This window comes from Oncorhynchus masou, chromosome 24, assembly GCF_036934945.1.
Source record: "Oncorhynchus masou masou isolate Uvic2021 chromosome 24, UVic_Omas_1.1, whole genome shotgun sequence".
Lineage (NCBI taxonomy): Eukaryota > Metazoa > Chordata > Actinopteri > Salmoniformes > Salmonidae > Oncorhynchus > Oncorhynchus masou.
The window spans coordinates 88750769-88769100 of NC_088235.1; the positions used below are offsets into that span (position 1 = coordinate 88750769).

The following is an 18332-nucleotide window of genomic DNA, read 5'->3' on the forward strand; positions in this document are numbered from 1 at the left end:
TAACATAAAGACCAGAAGTGTCTTGATATATTTCTAACAGATATTTTAGCAACATTACATGTGCTATAGGCACATCTAAATATGGTCCCCAGCTATATTAAGTGAGTGCTGGCCTTCTAAAGTTCCATATTATAGCGGTGTTGTTCTGCTTCTAGCACACTCCTTCAATCGATTTCACCTCTACATGAAAGTAACATTAACCACGTTGCGTTTCAGTTCCACCTTGGCGTTCTAACCTTGTATCGCGAGGCTAGCCTCAGCATCTCTGAGGTGACGTTGAGAATCCGGTTCTCCAGCTGGGCCAGCTCCAGAGAGTTGTCTCTCTTCCTGATGATCTCGTGAAGCAGCTGCATGTAGAGCTGGGTCACCCTGGAGTTCATGTTCCTGCTCTCCTTCCTGAGCAGCTTCATCTCGTTCACCATGTTGCCGTCCACGTCCACCACCAGCTGCAGGGTCTCAATCTCCCGTCTCTGCTTGAACAGCACCTCTCTTACGTCAGCTATGTCCATCCGTGTCACACGCTCCTTGTCCGGCTCGGGGCCTGTTGCACTGGCACAGATGGGGCCTGATGATGGGCATTAGATTAATTCGAAGTCACGTGACAAGATGTAAAATAGACGTCTTCACAGAAGACTAAACACTGACCTGTGATCTTCTGCTGGGGAATCAGAAAGGTGTAGGAGCACTTCTTGACGTCTTCTGTGGGAGTTCGTTTGGCCCTGAGCAGAGGATATTCCTTGGTTTCTCTAGCCTGTCTGGAGCCCCTGCACTGGCTCTGCTCCAAGAAAGAGAGGCAGAGCAGGGCACACAGGCTCCACGACACTCCCTGCTTCACCCCCACCACACCCTGCATAGTGTACTTTTACTGGCTGTCTGGATGACTCCTGGACTTCCTCTGGGCTTCTCTGCAATTGATGAAGGAACAGGAGTTGGTGTGAAGTAATGGCTTACTGTTCCCAACAATGAACAATTAGATTGTTGACAACAAAGTACCAGGAGTGCTGGTCATGTATATTTTATCCCTAAAAAGGGAAAATAGTTTGGCAGTAGAATCATTCATAACAACAAAGCAGGATGTGAAGACTACACGTAGCTTGCACACACAGGGTTGGAATTCAACAAATGTTTACAGCTAATTACTAGCAGACATTCCCTCAGTCAGAAGTAATATTCAGGCTTGCCAATGGTGGACATTTACAGTATACAACTTAAACACCAGGTTGGGGTAGACGTTATGTGAATGCCCTGGCGGAAATGGTCAATGATCGTCAATGATCCCTAAGGCAGTCGATTAGTCATGCGGCAGAATGATTCCCAATAAGATGTTTTAGCACTAAAGCCAGAAATTTCATCCAGAACAATACTCGGACAAACAGGGTTTGTGTAATGATCTAAAACCAAGCAGTAGGAGGGCTAGCTGGTCTCACAGGGAGCTGGGAAACAAATTGCTGTTCAGTCATTCTGCAAGAGGAGGTCTGGATGTCTGTTCTCTGTCAGAGCTGTTTCCTAAACACCCAGACTGCTGAGTCCCCTGGCCTTCCCTGGTGCTGCAGGGCTCTGAGACATACTTCCTCTCCCTGCAGATGGGGCTGTGTTAACAGGATAGTTCTTTGAGCGAGGAGAGCTCTGGCTGGCTTCTCCCTCCCGGACTGACCCCAACTCTCCACCCCGCCCCAATGCCCCCCTCTTAACCCCTGCCTGTACATCCTAAGCCTGTTCTGACTCCTCCTGCCAGACAGGTTTTGTAAACACGCACCACGAGGCTCCAGACACGAACACACACACACACACACACACAAAACACCCAGACACACTCGCACACACAGAACGTGGCACCACAAGGCTCCAGACACCAAAGCTCACAGGTATGTTAAGTAGAAAATGTAATTTACCTCTGGTGTCTGATGCCCCCAGACCTGCCCACCACTCTGCCCTAGTTCCCTGGACCTGCTCAGAATCCTATATCCTCTCTCTGACCCCCATTGTGGTTTCTGTCTCTCTGCTGGTGTTTGATTCTCATCAACACCTCTCAAACACACAGCTCCATTTTACACTCTGAGTTTGGCCTATGTAAGTCCACACAACACTACCCAACACCCCCACCCTGAAACTGGGGCTCTGTGTGGCTCCTGTATGATGCTGTTGTGGATCGTCAGACCTGGAGTCAAATCTGTCACTTAGATCAGTAGTGTGGAATAGAGGTCGACCGATTAATCGAAATGGCCGATTTTAATTAGGGCCAATTTCAAGTTTTCATAACAATTGGAAATCGGTATTTTTGGTCACCGATTTGGCAGATTTTTTTTTTTTAAACCTTTATTTAACTAGGCAAGTCAGTTAAGAACACATTCTTATTTTCAATGACGACCTAGGAACAGTGGGTTAACTGCCTGTTCAGGGGCAGAATGACAGATTTTTACCTTGTCAGCTCCGGGATTCAATCTTGCAACCTTACAGTTAACTACTCCAACGCTCTAACCCCCTGCCTCTCATTGCACTCCACGAGGAGCCTGCCTGTTACGCGAATGCAGTAAGAAGCCAAGTTAAGTTTCTAGCTAGCATTAAACTTATCGTATAAAAAACAATCATAATCACTAGTTAATTACACATGGTTGATGATATTACTAGTTTATCTAGTGTGTCCTGCGTTGCATATAAATCAATGCAACGCAGGGTGATGATTTAACAAAAGCGCATTTGCGAAAAAAGCACAATCGTTGCACGACTGTAACCATAAACCTAACCATAAACACCAATTCCTTTCTTAAACTCAATACAGAGAAGTATATATTTTTAAACCTGCATATTTAGCTAAAATAAATCCAGGTTAGCAGGCAATATTAGGTGAAATTGTCACTTCTCTTGCGTTCATTGCACGCACAGTCAGGGTATATACACAACAGTTTGGGCAGCCTGGCTCATTGTGAACTAATTTGCCAGAATTTTACATAATTATGACATGACATTGAAGGTTGTGCAATGTAACAGCAATATTTAGACTTATGGATGCCATCCGTTAGATAAAATAAGGAACGTTTCTGTATTTCACTGAAAGATTAAACGTTTTGTTTTCGAAATTATAGTTTCCGGATTCGACCATATTAATTGACTGTATGCTTGTTAAACTCCATGTGTAACTCTGTGTCGTTGTATGTGTTGAACTGCTTTGCTTTATCCTGGCCAGGTCGCAATTGTAAATGAGAACTTGTTCTCTGTAAATGAGAACTTGTTCTCAACTTGCCTACCTGGTTAAATAAAGGTGAAATAAATAAATAAATAAAAATGACCAAAGGCTCGTATTTCTGTGTTATTATGTTATAATTAAGTCTATGATTTGATATTTGATAGAGCAGTCTGACTGAGAGATGGTAGTCAGCAGCAGGCTCGTAAGCATTCATTCAAACAGCACTTTAGTGCATTTTGCCAGCATCTCTTCCCTGTGCTTCAAGCATTGTGCTGTATATGACTTCAAGCCTATCATCTCCCGAGATTAGGCTGGTGTAACCGATGTGAAATGGCTAGCTAGTTAGCGGGGTGCGCGCTAATAGCGTTTCAATTGTCACTCGCTCTGAGACTTGGAGTAGTTGTTCCCCTTGCTCTGCAAGGGCCGCGGCTTTTGTGGAGCGATGGGTAACGCTGCTTCGAGGGTGGCTGATATCTATGTGTTCCTGGTTTGAGCCCAGGTAGGAGCGAGGAGAGGGACGGAAGCTATACTGTTACACTGGCAATACTAAAGTACCTATTAGAACATCCAATTGTCAAAGGTATATGAAATACAAATGGTAGAAAGAGAAATAGTCCTATAAATACTATAACTACAACCTAATACTTCTTACCTGGGAATATTGAAGACTCATGTTAAAAGGAACCACCAGCTTTCATATGTTCTCATGTTCTGAGCAAGGAACTGAAACGTTAGCTTTCTTACATGACACATATTGCACTTTTACTTTCTTCTCCAACACTTTGTTTTTGCATTATTTAAACCAAATTGAACATGTTTTGTTATTTATTTTATTGATTTATTATATTAAGTTAAAATAAGTGTTCATTCAGGATTGTTGTAATTGTCATTATTACAAATAAATAAATAAGAATTGGCCGATTTTTAATCGGCATCGCCTTTTTTGGTCATCCAATAATCGGTATCGGCGTTGAAAAATCATACTCGGTCGACCTCTAGTGTGGATACTGTGAAAGGGAGCCTGTTTGTGTCAGTGTATGTTAGGGAGCTGAGCCAGTACTGTGTGAGAAGTGTCTGCGTAGAGTGCTTTTCTTTATTTCACTGGCTGTGTGTTAGTCCAACAGCAGATTCCCCTGACAGCGTAACCAGGTTCTGTATCCTGTATACTCACTGCCCTGTTAATGGCTTTAGCATCTTCAAGCTCTACACACACACACACACACACACACACACACACACACACACACACACACACAAAAGGAAGGGATCACTGCCATTACCTCACTTTCCAACCAAGGTGCAAAAATGTAAGGAGCAAACTGAAGGAAAGAGGAGGTTCAGCAAAATGTGAAGGACAATGGAACTCTTTCAAAAAAAGCTTAGTTATTGCTGAAGGTAGCACACCAGGGTTGGGGTCAGTTCCAATGAAATTCCAGGAAATTCAGAGATTTTGAAAAATATAGAATTACAAATTTTCTTCATTAGCTAGGTTTCCATCCAATTGGTGACATTACATACATACATACATACATACATATATACATACACACACACACACACACACACACACACACACACACACACACACACACACACACACACACACACACACACACACACACACTACCGTTCAAAAGTTTGGGTTCACTTAGAAACACCTCAAGTCCTCAACTGGCAGCGCCATTAAATAGTACCCGCAAAACACCAGCCTCAACGTCAACAGTGAAGAGGCGACTCAGGCATGCTGACCTTCTAGGCAGAGTTGCAAAGGGTACTATTTAATGAAGCTGCTAGTTGAGGACTTGTGAGGCGTCGTTTTCTCAAACTAGACATTCTAATGTAATTGTCCTCTTGCTCAGTTGTGCACCCGGGCCTCCCACTACTCTTTCTATTCTGAGCCAGTTTGCGCTGTTCTGTGAAGGGAGTAGTACAACGCTGTGTACTACTCCCGAGATCTTCAGTTTCTTGGCAATTTCTCGCATGGAATAGCCTTCATTTCTCAGAACATGAATAGACTGACAAGTTTCAGAAGAAAGTTTGTTGTTTCTGGCTATTTTGACCCTGTAATCGAACCCACAAATGCTGATGCTCCAGATACTCAACTAGTCTAAAGAAGGCCAGTTTTACTGATTCTTTAATCAGGACAACAGTTTGCAGCTGTGCTAACATAATTGCAAAAGTGTTTTCCAATGATCAATTAGCCTTTTAAAATTATAAACTTGAATTAGCTAATAAAACATGCCATTGGAACACAGGAGTGATGGTTACTGATAATGGGCCTCTGTACGCTTATGTAGATATTCCATAAAAAATCTGTCGTTTCCAGCTATTCACAACATCAACAATGTCTACACTGTTTTTCTGATCAATTTTATGTTATTTTAATGGACAGAAAAATGTGCGCTGCTTTCAAAAACAAAGAAATTAAGTGACCCCAAACTTTTGAACGGTAGTGTATATTCTAAAATCCGCATAAAGACTATGTGCGTATTCCCAGCAGAGATGTTTCCATCAAATGTACTTGTTGCAGATGAATGGCTGTATATGATGACTTACAGTAGTGCACATAATAGCCTTTTCAGAATAAATTCCCAGGTACCGAATAAAAAATACAAGTTAAATGGGTTTCAACCGCATTTTCAACTCCTATCTGAGTGCTGTTGGCTAGAGCGCATGTGTAGCTTACATCCCTCAAACTCAACTCTGGACCTCGAAGTCAGTTCCACTGCTTGTTTTCATTGTTCCCCTCTAATCAGGGACTGATTTGGACCTGGCAGACCAGGCGGGTTCAATTAATTATGAGCTGGAACAGAAAACCAGCAGGCTCTGGACCTGTTGAGTACCCCTGGCCTACATGATGAGAATATTATTATTATTATTATTATTATTATTATTATTATTATTATTATAGACAAAATAGTGAGATTATTTTTATTTGTCAAACTGCAGCCAAGCATTGATTATCATGTCAACAGAAAAATATCCTTGATATTTATTGAAAGGAGCATCAAGCTCATCACCTTGAATTTCACAGGGTGGTGAAAGTGCATCATTCATATCTGTAGCCTGTGAAACTGCATGCTTTCTCGACTAGTCGTAGTGGGAGGACCACACGTCATCGTGTAACTTCAAGTTTACTTCAATATGATGATGATTATATCTATTTGCGCATAACGTTACACTGACATTTCTCGCATGATTCATTTTACAGACACAACAAGATCCCACCTTGTCTAGTATGTTTTGTCTACATTTGGAAAGTTTTCATCAGGCCTGTGACTTTTTTCTTTATCCGACATGTACTTTACTCACATAAAAAGGTTGGATGAAAAGCATACACACACGCACACACACACGCGCACACACACACACACACACACACACACACATCACTCTCTCAAGGCAGCTATACTGATAAAAAAAATAAACGCAACACGTGAAGTGTTGGTCCCGTGTTTCATTTGACTAATTTCGTTATGTGAAATATAACTCAATAAAATCTTTGAAATTGTTGCATGTTGCGTTTTATATTTTTGTTCCGTGTAGTTTTGCAGCTCCTTCATCCATGCCCACATTGCGCCATTTTCAGGCTCCCTCTGAGAGACACTGCAGGGGCAGAGGTGTCTGGAATGTGACAGGTAGTATTATAGGACGGACTCACTCGCAATCCTCATCTCGATTTTCTGTTCTCTCTTTCTCACATGCACGTTTCTCTCTCTCATCCATCATGCTTGCACTCTTGCTCTCTCTCCCCTGAGTGTCACTGTTTTTTTACTCTCTTCATCTGTCTCTCCCCCTCTGTCTTTCCCCCTATGCTTTAGGGTCATTTTTTCCCCCTCTGTGGTGGTTCTTAGAACTAGAACACCAGAGGAAAGACATTCCAGGTTGTGTGAGAGGAGTTTTACTGTACCTTTTTAAACTCCATACAAACCAATACACTACCTGTCATTGTCCACTGTCATTACATTCTGTCTCTCCCACTCTCTGTCTGTACACTAAGTAAAGCACAACACAACAGTAGATCATCCAGACCAGACCTGTCAGTGGTCTGTACTCTGTGCCCTAACACCTAGTGAAGGCCTACAGGAAGTGCCTGTCTGTAGCAAGGGGCAGAATGTAAACAGAACCAGCTCTCTACGGAGTCAGCTGCAGACTACCTCCCAAATTGCACCTTATTGCCTATTTAGTGTCCTACTGTCAACAAGGGCTCTTGCCAAAAGAAGTGCACTATAGTGCATTTGGAAAGTATTCAGACCTCAAATTTTAACACACTTTGTTACATACTTATTCTAAAATGGATGGAAGGTTTTTTTTTTTTTTCATCAATCTACACACAATAGCTCATAATGAAAATTCTCCCATTCTTCTCTACAGATCCCCTCAAGCTCTGTCAGGTTGGATGGGGAGCGTTGCCGCAGAGCTATTTTAAGGTCTCTCCAAAGTTGTTTGATCGGGTTCAAGTCCGGGCTCCGGCCTGGCAACTCAAGGACATTCAGAGACTTGTCCCGAAGCCACTCCAATGCTGTCTTGGCTGTGTGCTTAGTGTCGTTGTCCTATTGGAGGGTAAACCTTGACCCCAGTCTGAGGTCCTGATTGCTCTGGAGCAGGTTTTCATCAAGGATCTCTGGTTTCATCAGATAATCTTGTTTCTAATGGTCTGAGAGTCCTTTAGGTGCATTTTGCCAAATTTCAAGGGGGCTGTCATGGAAGCCATTCCTCAGTAAAAGGCCCCCCCTCTGATTGCTCAGTTTGACAGAGAGGCCAGCTCTTGGAAGAGTCTTGGTGGTTCCAAACTTTTTCCATTTAAGAATGATTGAGGCCACTGTGTTCTTGGGGACCTTCAATGCTGCAGAAATATTTTGGTACCCTTCCCAAGATCTGTGCCTCGACACAATCCTGTCTCAGAGATCTACGGACAATTCCTTTGACCTCATGGCTTGGTTTTTGCTCATGCAAGCACTGTCAACTGTGGGACCTTATATAGACAGGTGTGTGCTTTTCCAAATCATGTCCAATCAATTGCATTTACCATAGGTGGACTCCAATCAAGTTGTAGAACCACCTCAAGGATGATCAATGGAAACAGGATGCACCTGAGCTCAATTTCAAGTCTCATAACAAAGGGGCTGAATACTTATGTAAATAAGGTATTTCTGTTTTTTTGTGTTTTTTTTATCAATTTGAAAAAAAGGATAACCGGTTTCACTTTGTCATTATGAGGTATTGTGTGTAGGTTGATGAGGAAAAACATTTATTTAATCCATTTTAGAATAAGGCTGTAACTTAACAAAATGTTTCTGAAAAGCTGAAGAGAAGTGTCTTTCAGTAAGACATCCAGGCCAGATTATATCTCCGTCCAACCAGAGCCGATTAAACCAAATCAACTCCGACCTGCACAACACACCCAGAGCCGCATAGCTGACGAGGGAGGTAAATACAGACTGACTGTTAGATGGAGAGTTGGATCTGGAAGAAGTGGGACATGCACTACTCCTCTTCCTGGCTGTCTCCAGAACACTCCGCCCCAACAATCACCTACAGTGTAGTATGGATGTAATACTGTTGTACCTCTCTTCTGACTTGCTCTCTCGTTGTCACTTTTCTGTCCTCTCCTCCCTCTTTCTGGGTCAGTATTGAGGCTGTAGTAGATAATGGGTAGTGACAGAGGTGAGGGAAGATGGACAGACTTGGGAAAGCAGAAAACACAGCCAGTTAGAAATCTCAACCCTTTCTTTCCCTTTCTCAACTAAATTTAATAAAAAGAGAAGTATTATTGGCTCAGGCACCACAGCGGATGGTTCGTGTATCCCCTAACAGATGTCGCAATGTCCAACCCCAGACAAAGGAAAACTAGCTTAGTGGTGTGTGTTGTAACTGTGCCAGTAGGAACTGCCCTGGCCTGTCTCCCTCTCCCAGCCTTACATGATGGAAACAGTGACCTCCATCAGTCTCTCTGGCTGCTCACCTTGCTAATGATTATTAATAGGCAGCTGACCTATGACTTTGGCCACAAACCTCTGCTTCTCTCTCAGCCATATACTCCCGCTCACTTACACACACATGAGCTGTTAATGGAGAAGTAATGGGACAAGAGACACTCAACATCTCGCCCTTTCTCTCTGTTAGGGTATTACTGTATTAGGGCTGTCCCCATTTAGTCGACTGGTCAATTGTTTGGTCGATAGGCTGTTGGTCAACCAAGATTATTTTAGTCCAGCAGTCGCAAATATTTTTTTTATGGGACATGAGACGCATGTCTAATGGTCCAAGATATAAGGGGAGTGTGGCTCCAGAATGTGCTCGCTTGCCATTTTGTGCATATTCATTGAAGTTATGAAACGATGTGTGCATTGTTTGCTGTCTCAATTCCCCATTACCGGTAATGCCCATAATTCATCATCTCTAACGTTTGTTTGGGTAAAGTCATGTCTGTTTGCGGAACTCGCAACCCATGCTACACTTGTGAGAAACAAGTTGTTGTTTTTTTGGGGGGGGGGGGCTGTTCTGGCTACTGTCTGACAATCATGAATGAGGATTGTGTTATCGCTGCTGCTATCAACCAGGGTTAAAGTTAACTAAATGTTAGTGGTAGAGACGTATTAGGGATGTGCACGGTTAGTCAAATATCCAAACTGATGTTCGTATTTGAATACTTGTGTGTTCATTTAGCAAGAGCAAAATGTATAGAGGCCTATTTTAACCTGCTTTTTAACACTGGAAAATATTTTCGAAATTAAGTGGCGTGATAGTTCACTAATGAAATAAATACAAGACGGAATAAAATTACGCAATTAAAAGTTAGCGGAAGGAGTAGGCTTCAACGAGCAACCAACCGGTAGGCTGTTTAATTGAATGTGGTTGGGGAGAATGCGCAGCATGTGACCTCAAAAGCCAAGCTAGCTTTATGAACTACAATCTGTTACGAACAGAGTGGACTCGGTTTTGTAGACTTTACCTTAGTCAAAGTTTCAGAATATTGCATTGTTTAGGTGTGCAAGGGCGAATTCAAAGTAGTCGTTCCCTAACGGAAATATGCAAATACGCCAATAGGATCTCGCTACCTCATGCGTTGCTCTGCCCACCTTGCTTGTTCTGCAAACTGATTTAATTTACTCCCATTGGATACCACAGCCTGTCGTTTATGTTGGGTTAGTTATACACATCTTTTGTTATATGGGATGATAAAGAACACTGGCTGCTACAAGTTAGCTAGTCTTGGATGTAGCAGAGTTGCCTTGGGAGTCTCCGTCTGCTCGCTATACACACAGCTCTATATAACTTCCGGCTGCAGCAATAGAGCGCCAGTCTCTCCCTCGCACATCAGTGCTCAGGTTATTAAAAACACACTATTTAATAACCACACCACAAAATTAATAATACTATTTGAATAGTGAGATGTTATTTATTTATATATATACATTCCTAAGTCATATATAGAGATATAACATATAGTTGAAGTCGGAAGTTCACATGCACTTTGCAGGTTGAAGTCATTAACTCATTTTCAACCACTCCCCAAATTTCTTGTTAACAAGCTATAGTTTTGGCAAGTCGATTAGGACATCTACTTTGTGCACAAGTAATTTTTCCAACGATTGTTTACAGACAGATTATTTCACTTATAATTCACTGTATCACAATTCCAGTGGGTCAGACGTCTACATACACTAAGTTGACTGCCTTTAAACATCTTGGAAAATTCCAGAAAATGATGTCATGGCTTTAGAAGCTTCTGATTAGGCTAATTTACATAATTTAAGTCTATTGGATGAGTACCTGTGGATGTATTTCAAGGCTTACCTTCAAACTTAGTGCCTATTTGCTTGACATCATGGGGAAATCAAAAGAAATCAGCCAAGACCTCAGAAAACAATTGTAGACCTCCACAAGTCTGGTTCATCATTTGGAGTAATTTCTAAATGCCTGAAGGTACCACATTAATCTGTACAAACAATAGTACGCAAGTATAAACACCTTGGGACCACGCAGCCGTCATACCACTCAGGAAGGAGACATGTTCTGTCTCCTAGAGATGAACGTACTTTGGTGTGAAAAGTGCAAATCAATCCCAGAACAACTGCAAAGGACATTGTGAATATGCTGGAGGAAACGGGTACAAAGTATCTATATCCACAGTAAAATGAGTCCTATATCGACATAACCTGAAAGGTCGCTCAGCAAGGAAGAATCCACTGCTCCAAAACCGCCATAAAATAGCCAGACTACGGTTTGCAACTCCACATGGGGACAAAGATTGTACTTTTTGGAGAAATGTCCTCTGGTCTGATGAAATAAAAATAGAATTGTTTGGCCATAATGACCATTGTTATTCTTGGAGGAAAAAGGGGGAGGCTTGCAATCCGAAGAACACCATCCCAACTGAAGCACCAGGGGTGGCAGCATCATGTTGTGGGGGTGCTTTGCTGCAGGAGGGACTGGGGCACTTCACAAAATAGATGGCATCATGAGGTAAATTATGTGGACATATTGAAGCAACATTTCAAGACATCAGTCAGGAAGTTAAAGCTTGGTCTCAAATGTGTCTTCCAAATGGACAATGACCCCAAGCATACTTCCAAAGTTGTGGCAAAATGGCTTAAGGACAACAAAGTCAAGGTATTGGAGTGGCCATCACAAATCCCTGACCTCAATCCTATAGACAATTTGTGGGCAGAACTGGAAAAGCGTGTGTGAGCAAGGATTCCTTCAAACCTGACTTAGTTATTACTCCAGCTCTGTCTGAAGGAATGGGCCAAAATTCACCCAACTTATTGTGGTAAGCTTGTGGAAGGCTACCCGACACGTTTGACCCAAGTTAAAGGCAATGCTACCAAATACTAATTGAGTGTATGTAAACGTCTGACCCACTGGGAATGTGATGATAAAAGCTGAAATAAATCTTTCTCTAAACTATTATTCTGACATTTCACATTCTTTAAAATAAAGTGCTGATCCTAACTGACCGAAGTGTGCAAAGCTGTCATCAAGGCAAAGGGTGTCTACTTCGAAGTATCTCAAATATGAAATATATTTTGATTTGTTTAACACTTTTTGGTTACTACATGATTCCATGTGTTATTTCATAGTTTTGATATCTTCACTATTATTCTACAGTATTGACAATAGTAAAAAATAAAAAACCTTAAATTAGGTGTGTCCAAACTTTTGACTAGTACTGTATATATACAGCGCCTTGCGAAAGTATTCGGCCCCCTTGAACTTTGCGACCTTTTGCCACATTTCAGGCTTCAAACATAAAGATATAAAACTGTATTTTTTGTGAAGAATCAACAACAAGTGGGACACAATCATGAAGTGGAACGACATTTATTGGATATTTCAAACTTTTTTAAATCAAAAACTGAAAAATTGGGCGTGCAAAATTATTCAGCCCCCTTAAGTTAATACTTTGTAGCACCACCTTTTGCTGCGATTACAGCTGTAAGTCGCTTGGGGTATGTCTATCAGTTTTGCACATCGAGAGACTGAATTTTTTCCCATTCCTCCTTGCAAAACAGCTCGAGCTCAGTGAGGTTGGATGGAGAGCATTGTTGAACAGCAGTTTTCAGTTCTTTCCACAGATTCTCGATTGGATTCAGGTCTGGACTTTGACTTGGCCATTCTAACACCTGGATATGTTTATTTTTGAACCATTCCATTGTAGATTTTACCTTATGTTTTGGATCATTGTCTTGTTGGAAGACAAATCTCCATCCCAGTCTCAGGTCTTTTGCCGACTCCATGTTTTCTTCCAGAATGGTCCTGTATTTGGCTCCATCCATCTTCCCATCAATTTTAACCATCTTCCCTGTCCCTGCTGAAGAAAAGCAGGCCCAAACCATGATGCTGCCACCACCATGTTTGACAGTGGGGATGGTGTGTTCATTGTGATGAGCTGTGTTGCTTTTACGCCAAACATAACGTTTTGCATTGTTTCCAAAAAGTTCAATTTTGGTTTCATCTGACCAGAGCACCTTCTTCCACATGTTTGGTGTGTCTCCCAGGTGGCTTGTGGCAAACTTTAAACAACACTTTTTATGGATATCTTTAAGAAATGGCTTTCTTCTTGCCACTTCCATAAAGGCCAGATTTGTGCAATATACGACTGATTTTTGTCCAATGGACAGAGTCTCCCACCTCAGCTGTAGATCTCTGCAGTTCATCCAGAGTGATCATGGGCCTCTTGGCTGCATCTCTGATCAGTCTTCTCCTTGTATGAGCTGAAAGTTTAGAGGGACGGCCAGGTCTTGGTAGATTTGCAGTGGTCTGATACTCCTTCCATTTCAATATTATCGCTTGCACAGTGCTCCTTGGGATGTTTAAAGTTTGGGAAATCTTTTTGTATCCAAATCCGGCTTTAAACTTCTTCACAACAGTATCTCGGACCTGCCTGGTGTGTTCCTTGTTCTTCATGATGCTCTCTGCGCTTTTAACGGACCTCTGAGACTATCACAGTGCAGGTGCATTTATACGGAGACTTGATTACACACAGGTGGATTGTATTTATCATCATTAGTCATTTAGGTCAACATTGGATCATTCAGAGATCCTCACTGAACTTCTGGAGAGAGTTTGCTGCACTGAAAGTAAAGGGGCTGAATAATTTTGCACGCCCAATTTTTCAGTTTTGGATTTGTTTGAAATATCCAATAAATGTCGTTCCACTTCATGATTGTGTCCCACTTGTTGTTGATTCTTCACAAAAAAATACAGTTTTATATCTTTATGTTTGAAGCCTGAAATGTGGCAAAAGGTCGCAAAGTTCAAGGGGGCCGAATACTTTCGCAAGGCACTGTATATGGCTGTATGGCCTCCGTCTTTCACCTTCATTTTGATTGAAGTCATCAGATTTGTGTACCTGTTATGCCCAGCTATGATTGATGGAGCAGGTTCCATCTATATGTCAGTGTTGTGTCTGATGGATAGCAGCACCAGGAAGAGAGGCCATATTTGGAAGCTATTTTATTCATATTTTTTATAGACTATGCATTTCCCAGCCTGACATTTCCAGCTTCCAATGTCCCATCTGGCCTTCAGACTTTCCCAGTCTGCTTCCAAAACCCCCAAACACACAACACATCCATCTCCCGAAAGAACAGAGAGAGGAGGAGAGAATAGAGGGATCAGGGAGAGGATGCTTTAGCACAGTTGTAAAAGGTTTACTACAAACATGGCCCTGTCAGAACCCTACTGTTCACACACACACTTGTTCCCCCCCTCCCCAAAAAAAGCAGTTATCGCGATTGCTCGCTCTTGCTCCCTCTTCAGAGACACACACACAAACGCACAATTTGCTCTGTCTCTCACACGCACCCTCAACATGTTAGCAATTACTTGGAACAGTCAGAGGAGAGAGCAAAGGATCAACATTCCAGGCAACCTCCACACGCTAGACACCATGTCATACTTACAACTAACTGATAGAGCCAGAGATTGAAGATGTGGAGGAAGGGAGAGAGGGCAGGATTTAGGGAAAGTGGGGTTATAGTGGTCACCTCTTTCTGAGTAGGGTGATTTAAGTCATGGTGTAAACTAGTGCTGGAGGAAATGATGAGAGCACGAGACCAAAGGGTTTATGACGTGGAAGTCCATCTAAACCACAACTGTAATTGGTCCTGTAGGATGAAGAGGAAAACCGAGGGAAGGAGAGGAAGGTGTTTTAACAATATGGTTTTGGGTCTCTGGTTGGATCTCCCAAACCCAGAATGTCTTAAGAGACTGGAGTCAATGTTTTGGTTCTTCTCGTGTGTGTGTGTTATTTTTTTATTTAACCTTTATTTAACCAGGTAGGCTAGTTGAGAACAAGTTCTCATTTACAACTGCGACCTGGCCAAGATAAAGCACAGCAGTTCGACACAAACAACAACACAGAGTTAAACATGGAATAAACAAACATTCCGTCAATACAGCATTAAAAAAATAAATCTATATATGTAACGGATGTGAAACGGCTATCTTAGTTAGTGGTGCGCGCTAAATAACGTTTCAATCGGTGACATCACTTGCTCTGAGACCTTGAAGTAGTAGTTCCCCTTGCTCTGCAAGGGCCGCGGCTTTTGTGGAGCGATGGGTAACGATGCTTCGAGGGTGAATGTTGTTGATGTGTGCAGAGGGTCCCTGGTTCGCGCCCGGGTGTGTGCGAGGGGACGGTCTAAAGTTATACTGTTACATATACAGTGAGTGCAAATGAGGTAATATTAGGGAGGTAAGGCAATAAATAGGCCATGCTGGCGAAGTATTTACACTATAGCAATTAGACACGGGAATGGTAGATGTGCAGAAGATGAATGTGCAAATAGAGATACTGGGGTGCAAATGCGCAAAATAAATAAATGCAGTATGGGGATGAGGTAGTTGGATGGGCTGTTTACAGATGGGCTATGGGCAGTGATCTGTGAGCTGCTCTGACAGCTGGTGCTTAAAGCTAGTGAGGGAGATATGGGTCTCCAGCTTCAGTGATTTTTGCAGTTCGTTCCAGTCATTGGCGGCAGAGAACTGGAAGGAAAGGCGGCCAAAGGAGGAATTGGTGTGTGTGTGTGTGTGTGTGTGTGAGGACTGGAACCCTAGTTGAGTTTCAGTTTCAAATGTGGGAGTCTCAGCATAGTAGGGTGTGGCCCCACTCTGCCTTCACTCCACCCCAAAATCAATCACTCTTTGTGTGTCATAAGCCCAAGGAAGTCTCACACACACAAAGTCCCCTCGTGGGATTCGCCATGTTTGTGTCTACAAGGCTTCCCTTACTCTCTCCATCCCACACACACACAGTGTCCTCTGACTCTTGGTTTGTGTGTGCCTGTGTCTTGAGTCTCCCACTGTCTTTTCTCTCCCTCATCTAACTCCTTTGTTCCTTCTCTCTCCTTTCCTACCAGAGTAGTTTTGACTCCACACACTCAACTCCCCTGTTTGATTCTCCCTTAACATTTAACAGATCTTTGAATGAGCTCTTTTCGTCTGCTACAGTATATCACCTTCCTCTCCTCAAGCATATGTTCTTTCCACTGGTGCAGGTAACTGATAGTTATGGAGTGTTTTATTGTAGTTAATAGTGTTTTAAAGTGGAGCTGACTGTGTTGCAGAACTACTTTGCAGATATGAAACAATCATATCAGTCAAAAATATAAAATTCCCAGTTTATAATTATATTGTTTAAAATTAAGTTCTATTTGACTGAAAATGCCTTGATGTACAGTGAAGCATTGTTGGCAGAATAGATGGATGCAGTTCAGTGCATGATTAATATAATTCATCAATACATTTCTTGGTAGTCCAAAAAATATTGCTATCAGGCTGTAAATCACAGCTGGCCTGGTACATTGTTTGCTGCCTGCACACATTCAGGATCAACTGTTCCAGTGACTCAATATTTTGAAACAAAAACGGACACCTGTAACTAAAGCTGGGAATGTCAATACAATCAAACTAGAAAGAGCAATGATCACAAATCAGTCATAACGGGGCTAATAGGCTAGCGCACGTGTCGAACACCGGGCCTGCCGGCATAAATGACTCAACAGTTGAGTTTTCTACTTAATGAAATTACATCCTGATGCACTAGCATCGGTGAATTAAACTCCAATTGCGCTGCTTTCGTGTCCCGTTTGCTGCCTGCAGGGGAGGGAAAGTGTACAGAAACATGCCGCAGTCTTGCAAGGCGACCAAAATGTTGAAGTCTGGCTTCGGTTTTTAAAGCTTGACGAATAACCAAAAAACAAAACACCATGCAAAGGAGAAAATGTAGTCCTATCACAGCAACATTTGAGCAGTAGCTTAGGCTGGCTACTCAACTACAATACATTTTGAGTACACCATACAGTGGTGCTGCATTCAACCATACCATTGAGCCATGCAGTGCAAAAAATGTCAAATAAGTTTAAATGTTACTACAACCTATAGCTAGGTTTTTGTTATTTGCAATAAATCCTGTTTGGTTAGCATCGCAGCAAGCATGGACACATTTATCTTTTTTTTGTTTTAATATGTTAATGCTATATACAGCAGAGGACATTACAAAGGGACATCTTTTTTTCTAATAAAACAATAGCCAGTTTGAGTCTTACTTGCATGTTGTTTTTTTTGTAAAAACTAATTGGCTGTGTCTGGCACGCAAACTCTTTTTTTCAATATGGCCCGTCTGCTGATTGACTCCAGGTTTTTAGATAGCTAAATAGCTAACGTTAGTTAGCTAGCTACAGTCCTATTGATAAAACAGCCATGAAAAGGTAGGTTATCTTGCCCTCAGTTGCTTATGCACATCAGCAAGATCAAATAATGCTTGCTAGACATTCTCCCAACAGCTAGCTAACTGCTAATAGGCTAGCGCACGTGTCGAACATCTACAGTTTGCTAGCTGCTGGGGGGGATGTCATTGGAGGAGTGGGTGAGTGACCAACTTTTTCCCCTTGCCGTTTTGTAGGTGGCTACAACTAGAGATGCAGTTGTCATTTTGGTTAGCAAGCAAGAAATGTGAATCACTGCTTGCTAATGCTGAACTTGAACAACTGTTATCCACAGTTAGCATATATCTTAGTTGTCAATCAGATGTATTTGGCATCGATCAAATTAGCGGGTTTGCAAGTTCCCATTCAGTTGTCAAAACGTAGGTTGGGACAAGCATGCTTTGGAAGGCAAGCTGCAGAAGGACGAGCGGCTACTATTCCCTTCCGTTTATCAGTGCAATTTTGACGGACAACTAGCTGAAAAAGTGGGAGGGTTTATGTATGGTTCCCTTGTTAGATTTTAGCTCATCTCGCTCTGGTCTGGCTAGTGTTAGTTGTTGATCTTGTTGATGTGCATAAGCAACTGAGGGAGAGAGAGCTTACCTTTTACATGGTTGTTTGACCAATGTATTTTGTGGCTTTTGGCGAATGTGTTCTAATGCTCTAAAGTCGCGCTGTTGTTACTGCCTGTAAACACAGTCCAGTTAAAAGTGAATGATGGCAGGCCTGTGTGGCAAATGGCCTATTTGCATAATGTCCTACTGTAGTTCTGATTTGACTATTGCTATAGAATTGTCAAATGCCTTACTATATGGAATTCTAAACATTGTAGGAATTTGAAAATGGCCACATCGAAGTGCTCGCTTGTCCAAAAAAAATACAACATTTCCGGGGTGGATTAACAGATTTTAAAATTGTGTTGCTTCATAGGT

General features: G+C 42.1%; 2 protein-coding genes across 6 annotated transcripts in view; one reads left to right on the forward strand and one right to left on the reverse strand.

Annotated features, from left to right (window-relative positions):
- LOC135512952 (ras-specific guanine nucleotide-releasing factor RalGPS2) overlaps positions 1–18332 on the forward strand; it is a 148465-nt gene that overhangs the window by 98638 nt on the left and 31495 nt on the right. The window lies entirely within an intron of this gene.
- The window catches only part of LOC135512953 (angiopoietin-related protein 1-like), a 49973-nt gene that overhangs the window by 29271 nt on the left and 2370 nt on the right, over positions 1–18332 (reverse strand). For both annotated transcript variants that reach the window (XM_064935499.1, XM_064935500.1), the window contains exons 2-3: positions 646–905; positions 237–565 (exon numbers count right to left, since the gene is read on the reverse strand). In XM_064935499.1, the coding sequence (XP_064791571.1) occupies positions 237–565; positions 646–853 (537 nt within the window). In that variant the 5' untranslated portion in view covers positions 854–905. The remainder of the gene's footprint in view (positions 1–236; positions 566–645; positions 906–18332) is intronic.